The following is a 19,638-nucleotide window of genomic DNA, read 5'->3' as shown; positions in this document are numbered from 1 at the left end:
TGTGATGCCAGTTAGAGGATTCAGCCTGTTTGACATAGCCAGCAGCACCCAGCACATGTCTGTGGAATGCAAAACAGTGTGTGTGTGTGTACGTGTGTGTGTTCTTAGCAAAAGGCCATTGCATTGATGAATCTGATTAAATGTTATTGATGTCAAAGAAGATAATTGGCTATGCCGTAATACGTCACCATGTAAAACATTCAGTAAACCTGAGTGTTTTAGCCTGTTGCTGTCATCAAAATTACTTTAAAAAAACCCAGTTTGATGTATGCTGTATTAACATACAGTATTAACACATCAGCATAACAATAATACATGAACACAGTTTCTAATATTATCCAGAAACACACCATCAGCTTGATTGGGATCAAGTGCAGCGCTCCTTTTAATTTACAATATTACCTGCTGATTCACCCATTCAGAGCGCTGCTCCACTGCCTTACTTGGGTGTCAAGCTAGCAGGCCAGTCTGCAGATTTGTTGTCATTGTAGAGTAAGACAGCTGCTTTGCCATCTGCGGTGTAGAGCCCCAAATACTTCCATGCACTGCTTCTCAGATGCTTTGGTGTCATGGTTGTCTGCAACATAACATTACTAGCATAGTTTACTGAAATCTGAAGTCAATAGGGGAGTCAGTAGGTGAAGCAGACAGTGAATTTTTAGAGCGCCCTGTGCAGGATCACAAGGCAAACGATACAGAGACTGTAGAGTTTAAACAAACGTACGCTGGGATTTCAAATGGTATTTAGTTCAAATGGTTGTTAAATGTTTACTTTGACGTGCTAACTGCCTTCAATCATAGATTCCCTCTCATTGTAACTGTTCAGTTCAGATCAACTGAAAGATATACTATGCATACCCAAACACTAACAATCATCTCGCACGTGGGACATTCATATGGACTAACTCATTATTCATGTATCCTAATTACATACATATTTCGCATATTCATTTTCACTTCTTGCCTGAAGGCGTGACCTTGAACAAGCACAAAACTTTCAGCATTTTGTATTACAGCAGGGAAAACATCATATTTGAACAGCCATGGATGCTGGTTTTATCAGGAGGAACTGCAGATTCTGAATTCACAAAACAATACAGGCTTAAGTGTAAAGTGTAATTTTGGCGGGTTTTCAATTTCATTGCAGGTCATCAGACAGGTTTGGCATGGCTTTCTGTTGCCAAGTTGCTGTTAACTGTTTCTCTTCCAGGAACCTAAGCAAAATCTTCTTATCATGTAAGCTAATCAGGCGATAACAGTCAACATGTACATCTCTTTACTACCCAAAAGCTGTCAGCTATAAGCCTAGGGCATTTCACCCAACGGATCTTCATGCATACATTTGAAGTTATGTTTTATGACAGTTAAAAATTTATCTTACTAAGAGAGACAGTTGGTTAGAATACTGTTTCTTACAGTAAGCCAGAAAAGAGATTTCCTATATCCTGAATATTTTTGACTTTCAAATAAAAGTAAAAGTAGATTTAACTAGCTATCGTTAAGTTAGATAGACTTTACAGTTCAAATAAACATCCACAGTGTGTTCTCTATTAATGTTCATGGCCAACTAATTATAATTAATATTAGTAATATATTGGGAAATATAATTCGAGCTAACGTTAACTAGGTGACATTTGCAAACTCAGTGAATCATAAAACCAGTAAAATTACTTCAAAAACGTTGGTAAAATAATTGCCAACGATGTTTGTATAAGCTATAAGACTGTAGATAGTCAAGTAACTTTAGTCAGGGAGGGACTCACGGTTCTTAGTGAGGCCCTTAAGAAATGCCTTCTATTTCTAAAATACGGGAGACAGGGGGTGGCTCAGCACCAATAACTTGCAGAATTTGTTTATTAGAGCGCTCAATTTTTGACACAAAGTACCATTATTTGTCCACTGCAAATAGCAATGTTTCCAACTTCTCCCACTATATTATATAATTTATTTATTTATGTCAAATACAAGGAGATGTTACAGCCTGTCCCACAAGTAACACAACCTGGGTAAGTTGTCCAAATGAAAGACAAGAGGTAAAGATTGTGACCACACCACAAAAAATGCATCTGAAGAAATGTATGTAGAACAAAAATAACTCACCACTGACTTTTAAATCACTTTAGAATGACTGTGATACACAATAATGAGTCGTTGCTGATACTTCGCTTTAATTGTGTTTCGATAAAAGTACTGTTGTTGACAAAACCTGTTCTGGGCAAATAGGCTAAATTACATTATTTATGTGTAATTCCTCTGGTACGGTTATTAGATTTAATTTCATCACCATGCACTGTTCTGAAGCTGTATTAGATGTTAATGTATGTGGTCATATGTCCTGGGATTTATACAAGCCATGCATTTACATTTGTGTTTATGGTAGATTCATGGAAAATCACGTAAATGTTTAGAACAGTGAAAAGGAAAATGTCAGCTTTCGCCAGATTTGGCCTGCGAGCCGTTATTTGCTTACCACTGCTGTAAAGTTTTAATTTTGTTCTCTAAGGTTTCGTAATTTCTTGCAGTGTCAGTCTGCTCAGTGTCACATGGCAGATAGAATATTCCTTGGCGACAGACCCTGCCTCACCTCATCTGATATGTTTAGTTGTCATTTTCAGGGTTAGTCGTAACACTTTTTAAAATTAATTTAGTCTTGACAGTGCCCTCTGACTTGTTTAAGGCATTTGGTATTTCAGTCCACCACAGAGCCAGATAACGTTAATTCTGAGGGGCCAAAGTGGCTATAAAGGCCATTCATTTTGTGCTGGAGCAGGTTGTGTCTCTGTAGTTACACTGTTGCCAGCAAAACTCATAAACACTGACTTCTAGTACAGTTGTCCGGAGCGGTGGCGGGTGTAGCAGGGGGTGTGAATTAGGGACATAAAGAGGTAGAAAGACAGAGAGAGACAGAGATAGTTGTGGAATGTGGAAGAGAGACCAGAAAGTGAATGGATCAAAGAAAGAAAGAGAGACAAGAAAGAAAAGATGACTAGACAGAGAGAGAGAGAGGAGGCGAAGGAGGAGGAGTAGGGGTGATTAGTGTGTGTGTGTGTGTGTGTGTGTGTGAGCCTGAGCTCTCATTGGTCTAGCAGAGTGTATGTGTGTGTTTGCCTGAACCTGTGTGTGTGTGTGTGTGTGTGTGTGTGTGTTTTTCTAGCCAGTGGGCGGGGGATTAAGGCTGCATCACGTGGTCCCTTTAGCTTCTTTTCCACACTAACACACACCCTCATTCGCAGAGGACACACACACACATTCACAGCTGTTGATACCTCTCTCTGATACACGTCGGGCCAGCCGAGGAGCAGAAGCCGTAGGAACCTGGGAGAATCTGCTGGCAGCTCGGCCAACGAGCATCTATATGGAAAATCTGGACCGACTGGTTTTCTGATTTCAGCCTGGCACTCACTGCCTGACGTTCATATCCCGCTCTTTCGCTCTGTTTCTGCTTCTCGTCTTTCCCGGGTTCTCTCAGGGAGTCAGTGTTGGAATTTGAACGCAGACAGCAGCAGCAGCAGAGAAAAACAGAGACATGTGTTTTGCCTCAGCCGCCTACTACTACTGCCTGTTCTCTCCCATTCACTGACCAAGGAGGAAATACAAGGTTGGTTGTGCCTGGCTTATTTGTTTATGTGCTGTTTTGTTGCGTCATTACACCTGATTGGAGGTTTGGATCCCCTGGTGTGTGTGTGTGTGTGTGTGTGTGTGTGTGTGTGTGTGTGTGTGTATGTATGTGTGTGTGTATATATATATATTAGAGTGTTTAAAGACACGCAATCCCATTCATTTCTTTTAAGAATCCAGCTGTCTTATGTTTCTGTGTTACCACCAGCTGCCAAAGCATGACTCCAAAGATTACCATCCCTAAAACGGAGCTGTAGTTTTAGGGGAATTCCATGTTAGTATGGCTGCTTGTGCACACACAAACACACAGGCAGACAAACACTCCTGCACTATGTACACGCTTGGCAGTAACAGTGCAGTGAGTGTGAGCACCAGGGAAGATTAGCTGTGGCTGATACCTCTAATGTGTACAAGAGTGGAGGCTGTATGTGGAGTAAGACACAATTGAGTCATTTAAGGTCACTTCAGCCATGAGAATCACCCATTAGCACACATTTCTTGAATATATAAATCAATCATGTAGAAGGAAAAAGGAATTCTGTTATAAAAATTTAAATACCTTTTGTTGCAACCTGCACAAGAAGCAAATGTTGTATTGAAATAAGGTTGCACAAAAAACCAACCCCCCAAACTACAACCGGCCTATTCCATGTGTCAGTTACAGACAAACTGCTGGCACGTCAGTGGGCTCGGAGGAAGAGTTTTCCCTGTCTCATAGTAAAGCCGCTGGAGGATCTGTAAGCTGCTGAGCATTTGGCTCACACACCATCCTCCAGTTTCACTGCTGGATCTGTCTTGCAGGCATATTTAGACACACCTACTCCTGTGTGTGTGTGTGTGATACGCCTTTACAGGGTTTACACTGCAGGTCACTTGCATGCAGACTTGTTGGTGGGCGTGTGTGCTCACTGTGCCATTTACAGTGTGTGTGGATATAATTAGCCGACGTACAGATTCTTTCCTGATATTGTTATCGTTGGGGTTGTAACTCAGTCCAAAAGGCAGTTTGTCTATTTTTAGGGGTGGCAACTCATAGAGACACAAGCAGCCACACTTTGAAGCTTCCCCAAGGCAAGCGAAAGATACTAGGTGTGTGTGTGTGTGTGGTGTTGTTGCTGGGTGTCTTATCTAGCATGTTTGTGTTTACTGCCTGTAATAGTAATCTGCAGAATTGTGACTTTGATATTGTCTTTGGTATCTTTCTACTGAGCTTGTACAATATCTTGTGCAAAGTTTTAAGAAAGTTAAAAGTAAACAGGCAGATAAAGTCTGAGAGAGAATGGTGGACAGAGATGGAGAGAGATTTAGCAAACCAGAGAGACAGGGCCAGACAGAGAGATGGAGGGACAGACATGGGTTAGACATAGGTTTCCAGATTAGCTGGGTGTCATCAGATAAAGATGGAGAGTTGTGTTTTGTCTCTGTTCCAGCCCCAAATGTCAGAGGACTACTGAGGCATTATGGGTGAGCATGCTGTCTTAGAGATGAGCTCAAATAAGAGATAAAGGAAGGAACTAATTTGATCAAATAAAAATAAAATGAATTAAATGGGATGCAGTCATGCATCAATATGACTAATGAGTCTGTTAAAGCAGTCACCTTGGGCTTTGGGATATTAAATCAGACCTTTTTCACCATTTTCAATTAGATTAATAATAATGAAAATTAGTTAGATTCAGCCTTATTACATTTACTTTCTGTTGTATTCAAATTGCATATTCGACACCTGCAGAATGCAAACATTTTTGTATGCATTGTTGTAGGGTTTAGCAATTGTTGTCAGTCTTTTTTTTTTGTTGCTATTTTCTGACATTTTATAGACAATAATTCATTGATTAATTGACAGATCAACCTTTAATGAAAAGCATTAGTTTCAGCGTTAGTGGAATGTAGTTTCATGTAAAATGTAAGATTTTCTGCGGCTTTGTTCTGTTTGAAACATAGTCGAAACCTGCAGTGTTGCAAATCTTTCATTCTCATGCAGTAACAGCCTATTGTTAAAGTTAAGTCCAGGCTAGATGGAGGTTACCGTGAGTCACACCATTCATCTTGTAACTCCTAGTAACCAAAACCATGTTAAGCATAGCTAGGTTTATAGCAGTAATTGGTTTTATAGTACTCTTAAAATCATTGTTTATAGATGAGAAAGTCTTCATGGACAAGTTGCTGACTGATGAAGATTGCTTATGTCTGCAGAGCTGCTGAGCATGGGAGGGAGGAAGGGTCACCAAAGGTCATGGGGGTGAGAGGTTGTGGTCACCTTGCCTCGGGCTGCGGTTGCAGTCTAGCTCACTTTAGTAAACACAGACTGCCTCATCTATCTGCCACAGATTAATGGAGCTTAAATCAATTACAATACAGCGCTGCCCTCCAATGCCATATCTGTAAAGGGCAATTGTGTCTCAAATTTCCAGTCGGTCACTGAATCTGATCTAAATTCATGGCATTGTTGTGAAACTTCAATGTGTTTCATTCATTCAAGTGTTTTTAGCGAATCACACGAGAGCATCTGCCGGGGAGCATGAAATTTGAATTATTAACATTGATGCAGTAATGCGCTGATCAGATTTCATTCTTACTGAGATTAATTGTGCACACACTCTCATGCACGCGCACAAACCACCACTGCCACTCGCACCCTCCCAAACCTCCCAACCGTCGACCTCTCTGGATGTGACCTGACTGAGGGGGTTCTGGATGAGGACAATGATCTATTGACAGAGACAGAGGGAGGGAGGGAGGGAGGAAGCTCATGCTGGGGACTGCTAGATTTGTGTGTCTTGTGACAGAGCAGGGAAAAAATGGTATACTGGTGTGAGTGAAGGAAGGGGTGAGGCAGGGTTTAGAGCTTGGAGGGGGGTGTGTAACTTCATTTTGGCGAGGCTACAGCTGTTGCGTTCAGCCATTCAAAATTCCACTCATTCAGCAAATTTCAGGCAAGAGCTTCTACTGTCAGTCACAATTTCTCAGATGTGTTTCTGAGCCTTCTCGTTGACTGACTGACAGTGCATTTCATTCACTTTTAGGTACTGTTTCTATCTTCAAATAAGTGCAACAGAAGAATAAGTATGAGAATAAAAGAATTCAAAGCTGAGACAGAGTGATGACTTGATGCGGTACAAACATTGCACAATAGCAAAAAATTCCTCCAGTCTTTCAACTACCCATTATGCCTTCATTTTTATATTACAATAGTAAGTCCCATCACAAACCCATCATTTTGCGGTTCTTTCCTAGCCTGTCCTGTTCACAGCTACTCAGAAAGCAAGGCGAGCAGGAGGATGAATTCACTATCAGGTTACATTACTCTGCTCTGCCCAGCTGCCTTCAATTAAAGAGGATTCTTTTGTGCATCGTTTCCATAGTACAAATCACAGCTTTAGTAGTGGGGTCAGGTAGAGGGCGAGAGGCTTCCTGTGTTCCTATGGGTTCTCTGGTTAACTGATAACATGGATATTTTGGCATTTCCAAATGGTGGGAGGCAAAACATTAGAGGTGCATGTTGCTTTCCCCCCCCCTACTGTTTCCTTTAACTTTAACATGCCACATCTACAAAATGCAGAGATCATTAACGTAGAGCAGTTGGGACAGAGATACCAGTTCAATTTCGGTGGGAAAAGCAAATGATCAACACCTTAAGCCACCAGTATTGGCGATAACTGCTTTTTCGTGACATCAGTTGAGGTATTTTCTAGAAAAACATTAGATAAATACTATCAGCTAGATAGTATTATTTACATTAGATAAATACTATCAACTATACTATACTAAATAGGAAAGGCATGTTTTAGGTCACTGGTAGTTCATTGGAAAGTAGGTTTTGAATGTTGTTGCTAGCTGTCTTGCATGTTTAAAGTGTTACATTAGCATTACTGTAAATTACCAACACACAGTGGGTTTATTCCATGTGGTTATGAGAGAAAACCCAACTAAAAACAAAACATGCCACGGTACACTTTGGTCCACTTGGATTTCTTTTTAACTCTTTGTTGAGTCTGAGTACGACTTTTCTAAACACTGAGCTATGTGTCACTCCACTAATCTCAACCATCTTTTTAAGTGGCATTTGACCTGAGTGAGTAGCTTAGCAGCATGTGTCAGACCAAATCACCTCTCCGCCCAATTAAGAGCAGAAAATGGGAGAAAGAGTCACTTCTGGCAAAGTAACCGCTAAATTTTGATCCTCCTGCTGTCAGATGATCACTGGGCTTTTGAAGGCCGAAAGCAGCGGGGTTCCTTTCTTAGACTCTTTCTTGCTCTCTCTGTCATTCCTCTGCTCTTCAAGCCAGGACACCATCTGTTAGAGCTCCCATAGGCCCCGCCTCTCCCTAAACACCACCAGCTTATCCTTCGCTGCTACTACAAGAGCAGCCAAGTTGCAAGGGATCCTGGAAAATGCAGTTTTTTGTTTTGTCTGTCTCCTCTCTCTCTGCCTCCTGTGAATTCATCTTTTATCTCCACCAAGGACGTTGTGTTTTGCCTTTTTAGTTTCGGGATATGTAAAAAGAAATGGTGGAATGTTGAACAAACAAGTGAATAATTTTGGTGTCCTTATTTGGCCTTCATTCATCCAATTTTTTAAAAAGGTTTGTGTAGTATAGAGGTGGCTTTTTGAGTACATCGACAACTGCACACAAAGATCAGCGTTTTCTCTTTAGGATTGCGGCACAAAGCAATTCTCTCGCATACATAAATAACAAACTTAACCATATTTTCAAATGTATTTCCTTTTACCTTTATTGTCTATGTCCCTTGGCATTACAAAAAGGAACTTAGAGCATTGGTCACACATGTTGCTTTTACTGTAACAATTCCTACATCCTGCATAAATGCTTATTGTCGCGCCAGCTGACCTGAGAATGCACAGTGGGAGTAAACCACCTCACCAGTCAAGGCCTGGATGTTCAAACAAACCTGCTACCCTCCTCCTCGTACGCTTTGCTGGGTGATGTGTCAGTGTGACCTGACTAATGCCTATGTGCAGTTGTAAAAGACACGATGAAACTCTGTTTCCTTTTGCATTTTGCCTTCTACATGTAAATCTGTTTTGCACCGCGATCACTGCGTTATTTGAGTACCAACTTGTCATAACCACCTTGTGCTTTGAATCCGGAATCATTCTGTTCTCTAAACTCCATTTTTTGTGCTATGACATACTATAAATATAAACTTTTCCTTTCAAATGACATGAGTAGTGTTCTAACGTTTCCACCTCTCTGTTCTTTTCTTCTCAGGTGAAAGTCTGAGCAGCAGCCATAGTGCGAGCGAGTGAGGTGAAGCAGGCATGAGTGCGGACAGCCATCAGGGGGTGGTGACGACCCCTCCCCCGCCCAGTGGAGGAACTAAGGAGCGCTACTTCGACCGGGTCAACGTCAACGACCCGGAGTACATCAGGGCCAGGAACATGTCACCTGACCTCCGGCAGGACTTCAATGTTCTGGAGCAGAAGAAGCGTGTCACCCAGATCTTACAGAGCCCCGTAAGTCAAAAGAGGGAACATGTCTTCAGAATATATTTATTTATACTCCTACAAAGTAGAATCTGAATGAAATACGATGGCACCATTCTTTATGGCCTTTTTTTGGACTAGGCTTGTAGATATCGCACAGTTTTAGGTTTCAGAATTAGGCTAATGCATGCAGTTGCTTATATCATCTGGAGGAGGACTAGACCTACAATTGACTATGTGTCAGCTAACGCCATGGTTTGCCCTTGATGCTACAAAAAGCAAACGGGTTCAACGGGAATGTGTCTTGTGGGCTGCTTTAGATGCATGTTTACTACATAGATTAGGTAAATATAACGAGTGGCTAAAGTGCTTTCTCATTTTCAAGTTGATGTTGATCACAAATACAGCATGTTTCTTCATGTTCCTACAGAGCTTGACACCCTCAAGTTGAGTTTTGTGGCAAGAGGAAAAGTTTTATCTGGGTCACCTCACAGCATGAAAGGCTGGCTCAGGCCATTCTTTGAGGAGTTTGCGTGTTCTCATCATGTATGCGTTGGATTTTCTCTGGGTGTACCCAATTCCTAAACTGGCTACTCTAAATTTCCCCTTGGTGAGAGTAATGTGTTTGTCTATCTATATTTGTTGGCCCTGTGATAGACTGCTATCCTGTCCATGATGAACCCCCCTTTTCCCCAGTGTATGCCGGAATAGGCTCCAGCCCCTCATTACCTTGAACAAGGCAAACTGTTTTATTCAAGGAATGAACTGGAAGGATTGGGAAAACAACATGTATGTTAGTCTATATTTTCCAAAGAAGAGGGCAGTTGAATTGTCAAGATTACAGAAGACCCAGTGGAGAACTTACTCCAAGCAAAGAACCTTTCACCTCACTGACTAATAGTTTGAGCAATCACTTCCCAATTTCTTTTTCTGGCAGTTATTATTCCACAATCAAGTGATTTCTGAAGAAGTCACAGGAAGTGAGTGCACTGTACTTGTACTTGTGTTGATGTTGTGACACAGAATCACAGCAGTCAGCAACCTGCTAAAACCCTAATATAACCACCAGCTACCACGCCCTCGCACAGGCTTACTGCTGCAGCTCTCCAAGTGCCCTCCAGTCCAGAGGCTCTCATATCAGGTCAGGTTTTGCTGAAGTAAACAACTCTGTGAGCAGAGGGCATATTTCAGCCAACACGCTTAATGTTGTGGTTTGATTCTTGTTTCCTTGGAGGTCTGGATTCTTGAGAATTACTGTTGCTCTGCTAAGCCGAACTTGACAGAAGTGCTTGAGGTGCAGTTAGATGTATGAGCCCAGTTGGGACCAGGCATACTAATCATTATAATGTAAAGGCAAAGTATTTGGGATGTTGTGTCTTTGTTGAAGGTTTGTTGTTGAATGCAGCCTCTGCGAAGGTCAGAATGCAGTGCAAAGATTTATACTCTAACAGTTAGCACCTGAGAGAGCACTTGAACTCAAAACTATACAGAGAATCACAACATATGTGGTATCAGATATTCTTAGATGTGAGGGTTTACCAAGTTTCATGGATCAGTTTGTTTCCTTTTTGATGTATTTGCATCCGTATCAGGATTTCAACACCTAACTCTGGTAATTATAGTCTCCCTCTGCTTATTTACTCATAGCCAAAGTCAAGCTCATGGGCTCATGTAAAGAGGGCACAGCGTTGTCCTATCTCGCTGTTTGAATTGTGCCCTTTGAACAGTTGCCTCACCTTGTAGCGGTTTTACAACAAGCCCCCTGTCTTTCAGCTTGCACAATGTCAGGAATATTTACTCTGTACTATTGACTTAAGGCTGGTCTCTGACTGCACCTCACTGTTTACAAGGTGTATATGACTGTATGCATTTTTCCTTCAATTACTTTGAAGTGACAAAAACACTCTTTAGAGGTTTTCGAGTCCACAGGAGCGAATCTATGGTAAAGATGGGCAAAGGATAACGCTTAGGCAATGTCATGAATGAATGTTCATCACAAGCAGAGTGAAACAAGCCTGGAAATGTGTGTGTGATTGATATTAGGGTGTAGTGGCCGCCGTGGTTTGGCCTTTTTTGTTTTAAGCTTTTAATGTGATCTGCATTTTGCACATGCCCAGTGCGGTTTTCTTGGCACGCTGCGTTTTCAGCCAGATGTCTGGGAGGGCAGGAGCATGGTGCTGCTGATGCAGTTTTCCACTTGATACTCATATGTCTGTGAATGTGTCTGTGTACGTGATTGAGTACCACAAGTGCAGTTATGGGTGAGCAAATAAGTGAGTACAGACAGCCAGCTGCAGGACACTTTTGGGCCATCATTGAGCTTCCGTGGCTGTTATTTTTTTGCGGCGTGTCTGGCACAGCTGGCTCCAGTGTGTCCTTATCAGCAGCGATTCGGCATGTTGAATTAATGGCTTTTGAGCCTTACGAATCAGTGAGCAAATGACCACAGCCTGACAACAACAGTGTAAGGCACAGCAAAAGAGTTATCACCAGTAATAACTGTAATTTCACCAGCTGGACACAGGTTACCCACTATTTACCACTACATCACACTGTGTGTGTGTGTGTGTGTGTGTGTGTGTGTGTGCGCGCGCCTGCTTGTGTGTTACATTTGTGGTCATGAAGTGTTATGTATATTATTCCCACTTGATGTGGTTTTGAACGTGAGCCAACCAGCTCTCAGTCAGCAGTAACAGGTGGCTCCCTGTGGGCCGCAGAGTGTTTTTTCAACTCTGTCAACAGTTGGCCTCTCTGCGCTGGTTTACTCTTATTCAACAGCAAAAACAATAACGTGTGTGTGTCTGTGTCTCCAGCTGGACATATACTCGTGTCTCTCCTATCATCTCAATTCCTTTCTCCATCTTTCTGAGTCTGTTGCTCTCTCACGTACTACAACAACAACAACAACGTCGTCACCAGCTGGCTGTCCACACATGTGCCTCTCTTTCTTTCACCCTCCCCTCTCTTTCTGTTTGTTTTCATTCCAGTGTTATGGGACTGGTGGCGGCTCCAGATTACATGTTTCTAGCAGTCAGATGGCAGGTTGTATTTAAAGTCGGACCAATATAGACCAGGCAGGACGGAATCAACTCAGCTGACTTCATCCACCCACCTCATTCATGCAGCAGCGTTTAGAAGTCACAGGCTACAACTGAACCTTGAATGCTTTCGACCCCTTCTTCACCTTCACCTTTCTGTGTGGGGCAAAGATGAAAGGGAGGGAGGGCCTGTAATGCATGCACGTGTAAATTAAAGTAGGCTCAGGTCACACGAAGCATGTAATAAATACATATTCAGCACATTCTCATGATGCATTTATCGAAATGATACAGGCATAAATATTGATCAAATTTTCAATCTGGCCGCTGAAAGAGTTTTTATCTCTTCTGCAGAATTTAGAGTAACAAAATCCTCAAGGTTTTGGATTTAAAACACTTTTGAAGATGGAAATTTCCACTTTTGTAAAAAGACATTTAATTTAAGGTTAAGATTAACTTTAAGATTAACAGTAAAACATTATTTTTCTGAGCATCCGGTTAATGTGTGTGTCAGTCTGCTTTAGTGTTTAATATGGGGAAGGAAGAAAGAGGAAGAAGTGAAGGACTTTTCAGAAGGCTTTTGGTGGTAATGTTGGTTACCATAAAAGCGTTTTTTATGACGTGCAAGGATTTAAATGTGCCTTGAGGTGGTTTATGAGGCACACTGAAGTGGTTTCCTGCTGCATTTCATACGTAAGAATGAGCTTGGATACAGAGTTGGGCTGTAGATCCAAGTCTCATGACATCATAGTTAAATCATGATATCAATTTGTTAGTGTTAAATTCTGTGGTGAAGCCTCTCTCTGTGTGTCTCTATAGCTGCAGGGGAACGAGGTTGCTGTGACTCTATTTGCAACCCAAAAGGTCAAAAGCCCTCAGAAGCTTGAAATTAAATCAGGTGAAATTTAATTTGAGTTGTACTTCGACATGCTGCTTCTACTCGTCTTGCGTTCTCCCCTGCTATTAGCCTCTCCTCTGTTCCGCACATTTTGTTCATCATCCATAGTAATGATTTACTGATGCCAAGTGGTAACTTTACTCTGCCTCATTTGCACCAGTCCTGTGGTTTTCAGAGGAAGTGCACATTTTCTCTTCTGCCCCCCCACTTGCCAGAAAACACAAGTGGATAATTTCTTTCTTTCTTGTTCTGCCGAGATCCCCCTCGTGTGAGACAAATGTCACGGCTCCTCTATGATGTTTTTCGTTTTTCCTTATAAAGTCCTAAAGGTCTCATTTGATTGAACATTAGTGGTTAAACTCACTCCAGATAGTCTTTTCACCTTTTCCCTCAGAGCCATTTCTCGACGGCTGTGTTTCAGTTTGGCATTTCATGACATCTCTTGGGTGCTGAACTTAGAAAAACCTCTAGCAGTGGAGCAGTGCTCTCAGTATTAGAGGGTATTGAATACTGAAATGTGACTAAGTCCACTCCAGTTCATGTGCAACCTCAAAAGTAGAGGCCATAAGTCCCCTGACAATCCCCTGGGTGCTTAGTGTGTACATTTTCCACTACTTTCTCCATCTGGCAACTGAAATTGACATTTTTCATTCAAAATCAGAGACAGAAATGTTTTAGTCACTATGCTAAAGGAATGCAAAGTTGTTTTCTTGCTGAAACTGATCTGAAATTAGGGATGCACCGATCCAATATGCTGGATCGATATCAGTGCCGATACTATGACATCCCCAACATTCCACATTAAATACATTTCCCTGTATTCTAACTTTATAGGGAGAGGAACGGATGGATTGGTGCATCCATGCCTGCATTTCATGTATTGACACCCGGTTCATATAAATCCACACGTAAGTCAGGGACTTCATACACTGATACTCTGTTGTCACTTTTATGAATGTCTAAATATTCTCCTGTGCTCAGATTTTCCCGCACTTCTGTCGGGGTGAACAAGTTCATCCCTAAAGAAAAAGGGCGGCGAGTTCATCCAGAGTGGGGAGCCTTTGCAGGCAGAGTTGGGGACCATTTTCACTGACACACGCTCTAAGATGAGATGGGGAGAATCAATAGCATTGGCAAGCTTGCAGACAGGCACTTTCCTACTTTGTATCACTATCATGTTGGCAGCTTGAAAGAACAGCACTGTGCGGACGTAACTGGGGAGGCTGTTGCTGAAATTACAGGCCTCACCTGGTCTGTTGTCTGTTGTTGTGTGTCTACAAGCTTCAAGGATAATGAGGGTGTGTTCGCCTTTTATCTATCTTTGCTTGTATGTTTCTGTGCGTAAGAGTCTTTTCAAAAGTTTTATTTAGACTTTATTTATTTGGCCAGTTGAGATTCATGCAATTTGAGCTTGGATGCCGTCACTAAGAGACCTGAAAATGCAGGTAACTATGTTCTTCTATGTGATGCAGTTTTTAGGGGTGAGAACTTAATCCTAACATGCTACAGGAAATGACTCCAACACACACAGTGTTCACAGGTATAAGAAAACAAAAGGTGACATTTGATATTGAGCTGATAAAGCCTAGTTTAGACCGCTCTAAGAGAAGCGACTTGTTACTGTTGTTTTCGAGGCTTAGTTTGCTGCGTGAACCTAAACAGATTTTCTTTAAATGCACCTAATTAAACTCTGCTGCAGTGAGTCAGATCAAACCATTCCTTCTCATAAGGACATGATTGTGTGTGAGGTAATGCTGAAACCATCAGGAGTGACACGCACTTCTCTGATTGGTGCACAAGCGCAGACGTGTAGGATCGGCCCTCCTCCAACAAATTCATAAAAAGTCCTGTCTTTCTTTCCCACAGGATGACGTATAGCAGTTTAGTGTCACATGTATCTGCAACAATAACTGAAACAGAAACAAGGGAATTCCAACAAAAGGAAGCTTCACTGGAAGTCATTTGACATAAGTTGGAAGAAAAGTTCTGTTGTCCCATGGAAAACGTGACCCAGATGGTCTAAAATGTGCATGTGAAAATGTATTTTTGTTCACCGTCCACCAAATAGTAAAGTAAAGTACTCTTTTCAGGAAGCATCTGCCCCGATGTAATGTCCTTAAGTAAGGCATGATTCCTGACAGCTCATCCAGACTGCTCATGGGAAGCAACCAGTAAATTCTCACCTTTACAAGAGAATGTCTGAAACATTTCCATTTCAGACTCTTTTGTGCCTCAGACGAACCAGCGTTTCATTTCTCACACCAACTTTCTGTTACTTCACCTCCAGACACAAGTATGATCAAATGCTCGGCTGTGGTTAATATTTTGGCTTTCGAATTTGTTACATACCAGATGTAGCTTGACTGGGATACGTTTGAATCTCAGATGTTAGGGAAGTGTACAGACATCTCCCCTTTCAGTAGAGGAATGTGGAAAAAAAACTCTCTGGTGACAAACTTTGCACAGATACAAGGTCTGACATTTCAGGGGACATAAACACAAGTGAGTGGAGGGGATCTTTAAGTAAGTGGCCTTTTTATTTTATTTTTTTGGTGCATCTCTCTCCTCTCTCAGGCTTTGCACTTAATATTTTTAAACTGCTGCAGTTCCATTTTGAAAGATTAGCTTTTGCCATTTTGGAGCAGTCACACTTCTTCATTTGTTTGATTGGATCACATTTTTTCCTCCAGTAAGTGGAGGGCCTTACTTAGCCTTGTTGCCTGTCAGTGGTTTTAATCTTGCAGGGTAGAGGACGGATATTTGTGTTTTGCAGAGGTGTATTTATGTAATGACATTTACAAGGTTCACCTGTCTTTGGGTTGAAGTGCCACAGCAGCTAAAAAATACACTTCATGTGTGATGTTGTTTTTATTGCAGCAGATGTGGGGACTTTGCCGAAATATTAATGATACGATCCACTTCAGGCCCCAGAATTAATCTGTTTAGATGATGGGAATCAAATCCCTGCTGTCATAATCCACTTGGGAACACACACACAAATTGTAGAGCAGATGCCTGCTAGTATGGCTGTGTGTATGTGTGGATGCATGTGTTTTTTTTCTGAAATTGATTGGACAGTATTTTAAAAGCAGAAGTGATTCTGCTGTGAATTGCAGCAAACAATTTGGGACTTTTAAAGCTACTTTAACTCAAATTTTTGTATTAAGATCACTACTTTTACCTGAAAATGATTGCTCATAGTGATGAATTTCAGTTACTGACAGCTCTCCTCAGCTCTGTAGAGGTTTTTAGCATCTTGTAGCATATTTCTTCCGGCCTACAAATTTACAACTTTGGTTTTTGGTTCACTCTCACCTCTCAGCCGTAGCAGGAAGCAGTTTTCAGCAAGAAGCTCTAAAGGTCCACCGTACGCTACCTGCACAGCACTAAAGAGCAGTCAGGCAGAGTTAACGTCTAGCTGGTACATAGTGGAGCACTTAGCAGCTAAAGCCAGCTATTTCCCCCAGAATTTGGTAAAGAGACTGAAACAGAGTCAAAGGAAAGAAAATTTTGGACTTGCATTCATCAAGTGGCCAGAAACACGACTCTAAATTAATGCAAATTTATTTTATTATATCTGCTGGATGTGTCAATAGGCAACTGTCAACTAACAAGTTTGCCATATCAATTTAAAAGATAACATGTCAGTGTTGTGTTTATAGCTTGTATCTATGACCCCAACTGGCTAAAATGTAAATGCAGATTTAATAGTATCAACTGATTGGATTTTCCCTCATGTTGGTAGTTGCCATTTTGTTGGAACAACCAGTGTCAAAGCTAGTGAGACTCGTCTAGCACAGACCCAAAAAAAAGACCTTTGTAATCAGGAACGCAGAATGCCTGAGGGCCAAGTGTTTGGCTCCAGTAAAGCATCCATAGCGCTGTGGCTCCAATGTCAGTGTGATGGCACAACAGTCTTTGAAACAGAAATGCCCAGAACAACAACAACTGAAAACAAAAAAACCCTGACCCACCACTGTCAGACATCCGCAACAGGCCAGTTGCCACAGAAATCTCGCCACTAGGGAAAGAGGAATGTCTGGCTCGAGTTCAGAATCAGTGGTGCTCCGGGACTGTATGTGTCCTGACGCGGGGGGTTGCTCCACTTTTAACAAAACACCCCCACATTGGCATAAAACCAAAGGCCCCAACTCCATTCGCACAACACTAATGGCCCGTCCCAAGGGGTGACTTGAGGGGACGTGGTGGTGGGGGGGGGGGCAGAGAGAAGGGGAAGTTAAGTGTCAGAGATGTTTTTGTGCACAGACGCAGCTCTTTTGGGAATGTGTTTACTGTTGCAGAAATAATAATGTGAAATAAAGACATGAATATTGGGTTGCCTTGCTAGAGGAGTCATTGCATGGAAACAATGTCATGGCCTGTTGTCACTTTCAGACTGTGCTGATTTTGTCAAAGATTTCCATCACTGGTTTTAAATGTCCACCAGGAACTCTATGATGAGATGAAGTCGAATTACAGTCAAGACCAGATCCAACGGGGGCATTTTCTTGGGACCACCACAGGAAGTGGTGCCCATGTCTTTTCAGATGATAAATAAAACCCTTAATGAGTGGCAGACATAAACTGTACGTGACTGCAGGAGATCCACATTATACACCTGGATTTTGATGAATCAGTTCACAGGTTAAAGTCCCTGAAATGCGGGATAGAACATAAGATGGTGGACCAGATGGAGAAAACATGATTAAAATGCCATGGGCTACAGCGAAGACTCAACGCAGAAGTATAAATTGGCCTTTAGCTAATGCACACACATCAAGTTCTACAGAGTGAAGTGCAAAACAAACAAACACTGACACTTTCTCTGCCAAGGAGTCTTGTGATTTCTGATTGAACCTTTGATTTATAAGCTGCTGGGTGATGAGGAACATTTGCTTTGAAGGAAAGCGAAAGCATAAACTCATACAGTATTTTATATGATGTAACACAGCCAGCTGTGTGTATATCTGGTCTTGCATAAGAGCGTGTTGTCACTTTATTGTGCTTGTGGATGAATGTAGTCTGGACATAAGGATTAGCCACACGCTCTCTCCAATCGTAATGAAGAACGCAAGATAGCCAGACACCCAATCCTGAATCTGCTTGTTGAGAAGCCAGCCTACCCTGATCCAGCTTCATAGAGCACTTTGAGGACAATTCAGATTGACACCCGATGAGCATGTCTAATCTCTGATTAACACGTCTCCCTCGCTCTTCCTCTCTTTATTTCCACTCTTCCTGTCTCTCTTAATGTTCCCATGTCTTTTTACTCGTTCATCCCTCTGTCACCACTAATCCGCTACCTTCTCTTCTTCCTCCAACTTTAATCTGACCCTGTCTTTTCATTTCTTTTTTCATTTACAGTTCAAGAAAGTTGATCTGACAGAAACTCCATCTTCAAAGTGAAATAAATTAGTTAGTTTTTAAGCTGCATAATATCTGACTTACGTGCCCAACTTGTAACTCAAAGTTTTTTGAAACGGCTTTTAAAAAATTTATATTAATAAAATAGCCTTTCCTGTCTAGATTTAAGGAAATCTGAGGGTTCTGTTTCTAGTTTTTTGAAACATTGTGTCATCTCAATTACACATTATTTCCTCTCTCAACTCTTTCTCTCTCCTCTTCTCTTCCAGGCCTTCAAGGAGGAGTTGGAGAGTCTGATCCAGGAGCAGCAGCGGAAGGGGAACAACCCCACCGGCCTGCTGGCCCTCAGACAGATTGCTGACTTCTTCATGGCCAGCTCAGTGGCTGGCTTCAACACCTCCCCTCTCAGTTAGTACTCACAGTGCTGTGGCCCGTTACCCCTACTAACATTTAGCAGAACATGCCACCTTTGCCCAGAGTGTGATTGCTTTGAACTGTACTGAACAACAAAGCCCAGCATCAGTATTTGAAAAGAGGAGTTCCATACCATGCTTTGTATGTTAAGGGCATTAATACCCAGAGACGAACCAACCCCCGACTCCAGAAGAGCTGCACATATTTCTCAGGGGTTTTGATCCTTTGTGAATTCTGTCCAGGAGTCCATATGTGAAGTCTGCTTCCAATCACAGCACTGGAATGCGCAACTAATGCCGAACTACACGTCAAAGGCATTAAAGCAGTTCAGTTTAGCGCTTCCTTAAAATGTACCCATAATGAGTAAGTCCAAGAGACGTTGGTAGTAAACAACGTATTAAAGGTTGGAGTGCTGTTTACATCACCTCAGTGTGGAAATTAGGACTCAGAGCCAGATGTGTCTGATACATCATTAGATAAAAAGACTGATGTTGGATTGTGGTCCTGTGATGCTGCCATTGCCAGAAAAGAGGATAAAAGTGCATCATTTATTTCCTATAGTACACACAATTGAAGTAAATTTATTCTTGTAGACTTGAATACAAAGGAGAGAATATAATTTTAATACAACTTGATTAGCAAACACTATATTTTCTTTTAACCCTGATAATGCCATTGTTTAGGTCTGGGGATGGTCACTCCGATCAACGACATGTATGGAGTGGAATCCACCACGATGGTGAAAGGAGAGAAGCTGACACGCTGTAAACTGGCCAGCCTCTACAGACTGGTGGACCTGTTCAGCTGGGCCCACTTCGCTAATTCCTACATCACAGTAAGATGACTGAGGCATTCTT

The 19,638-nt window shown here is 41.9% G+C and overlaps 1 protein-coding gene across 1 annotated transcript in view; it reads left to right on the top strand.

The window, feature by feature from the left end:
• Window positions 1-3,252: 3,252 nt before the first annotated feature.
• The window catches only part of add3a (adducin 3 (gamma) a), a 41,357-nt gene continuing 24,971 nt past the window's right edge, over window positions 3,253-19,638 (top strand). The window contains exons 1-4 of the mRNA XM_046046458.1: window positions 3,253-3,598; window positions 8,853-9,097; window positions 18,637-18,775; window positions 19,465-19,616. Coding sequence (XP_045902414.1) covers window positions 8,903-9,097; window positions 18,637-18,775; window positions 19,465-19,616 — 486 coding nt within the window. The 5' untranslated portion in view covers window positions 3,253-3,598; window positions 8,853-8,902. The remainder of the gene's footprint in view (window positions 3,599-8,852; window positions 9,098-18,636; window positions 18,776-19,464; window positions 19,617-19,638) is intronic.

The sequence above is a fragment of the Micropterus dolomieu genome, linkage group LG04, assembly GCF_021292245.1.
Source record: "Micropterus dolomieu isolate WLL.071019.BEF.003 ecotype Adirondacks linkage group LG04, ASM2129224v1, whole genome shotgun sequence".
Classification (NCBI taxonomy): Eukaryota; Metazoa; Chordata; class Actinopteri; order Centrarchiformes; family Centrarchidae; genus Micropterus; species Micropterus dolomieu.
The sequence above is the reverse complement of the archived record's forward strand: the minus strand, read 5'-3'. Positions and strand labels throughout refer to the sequence as shown.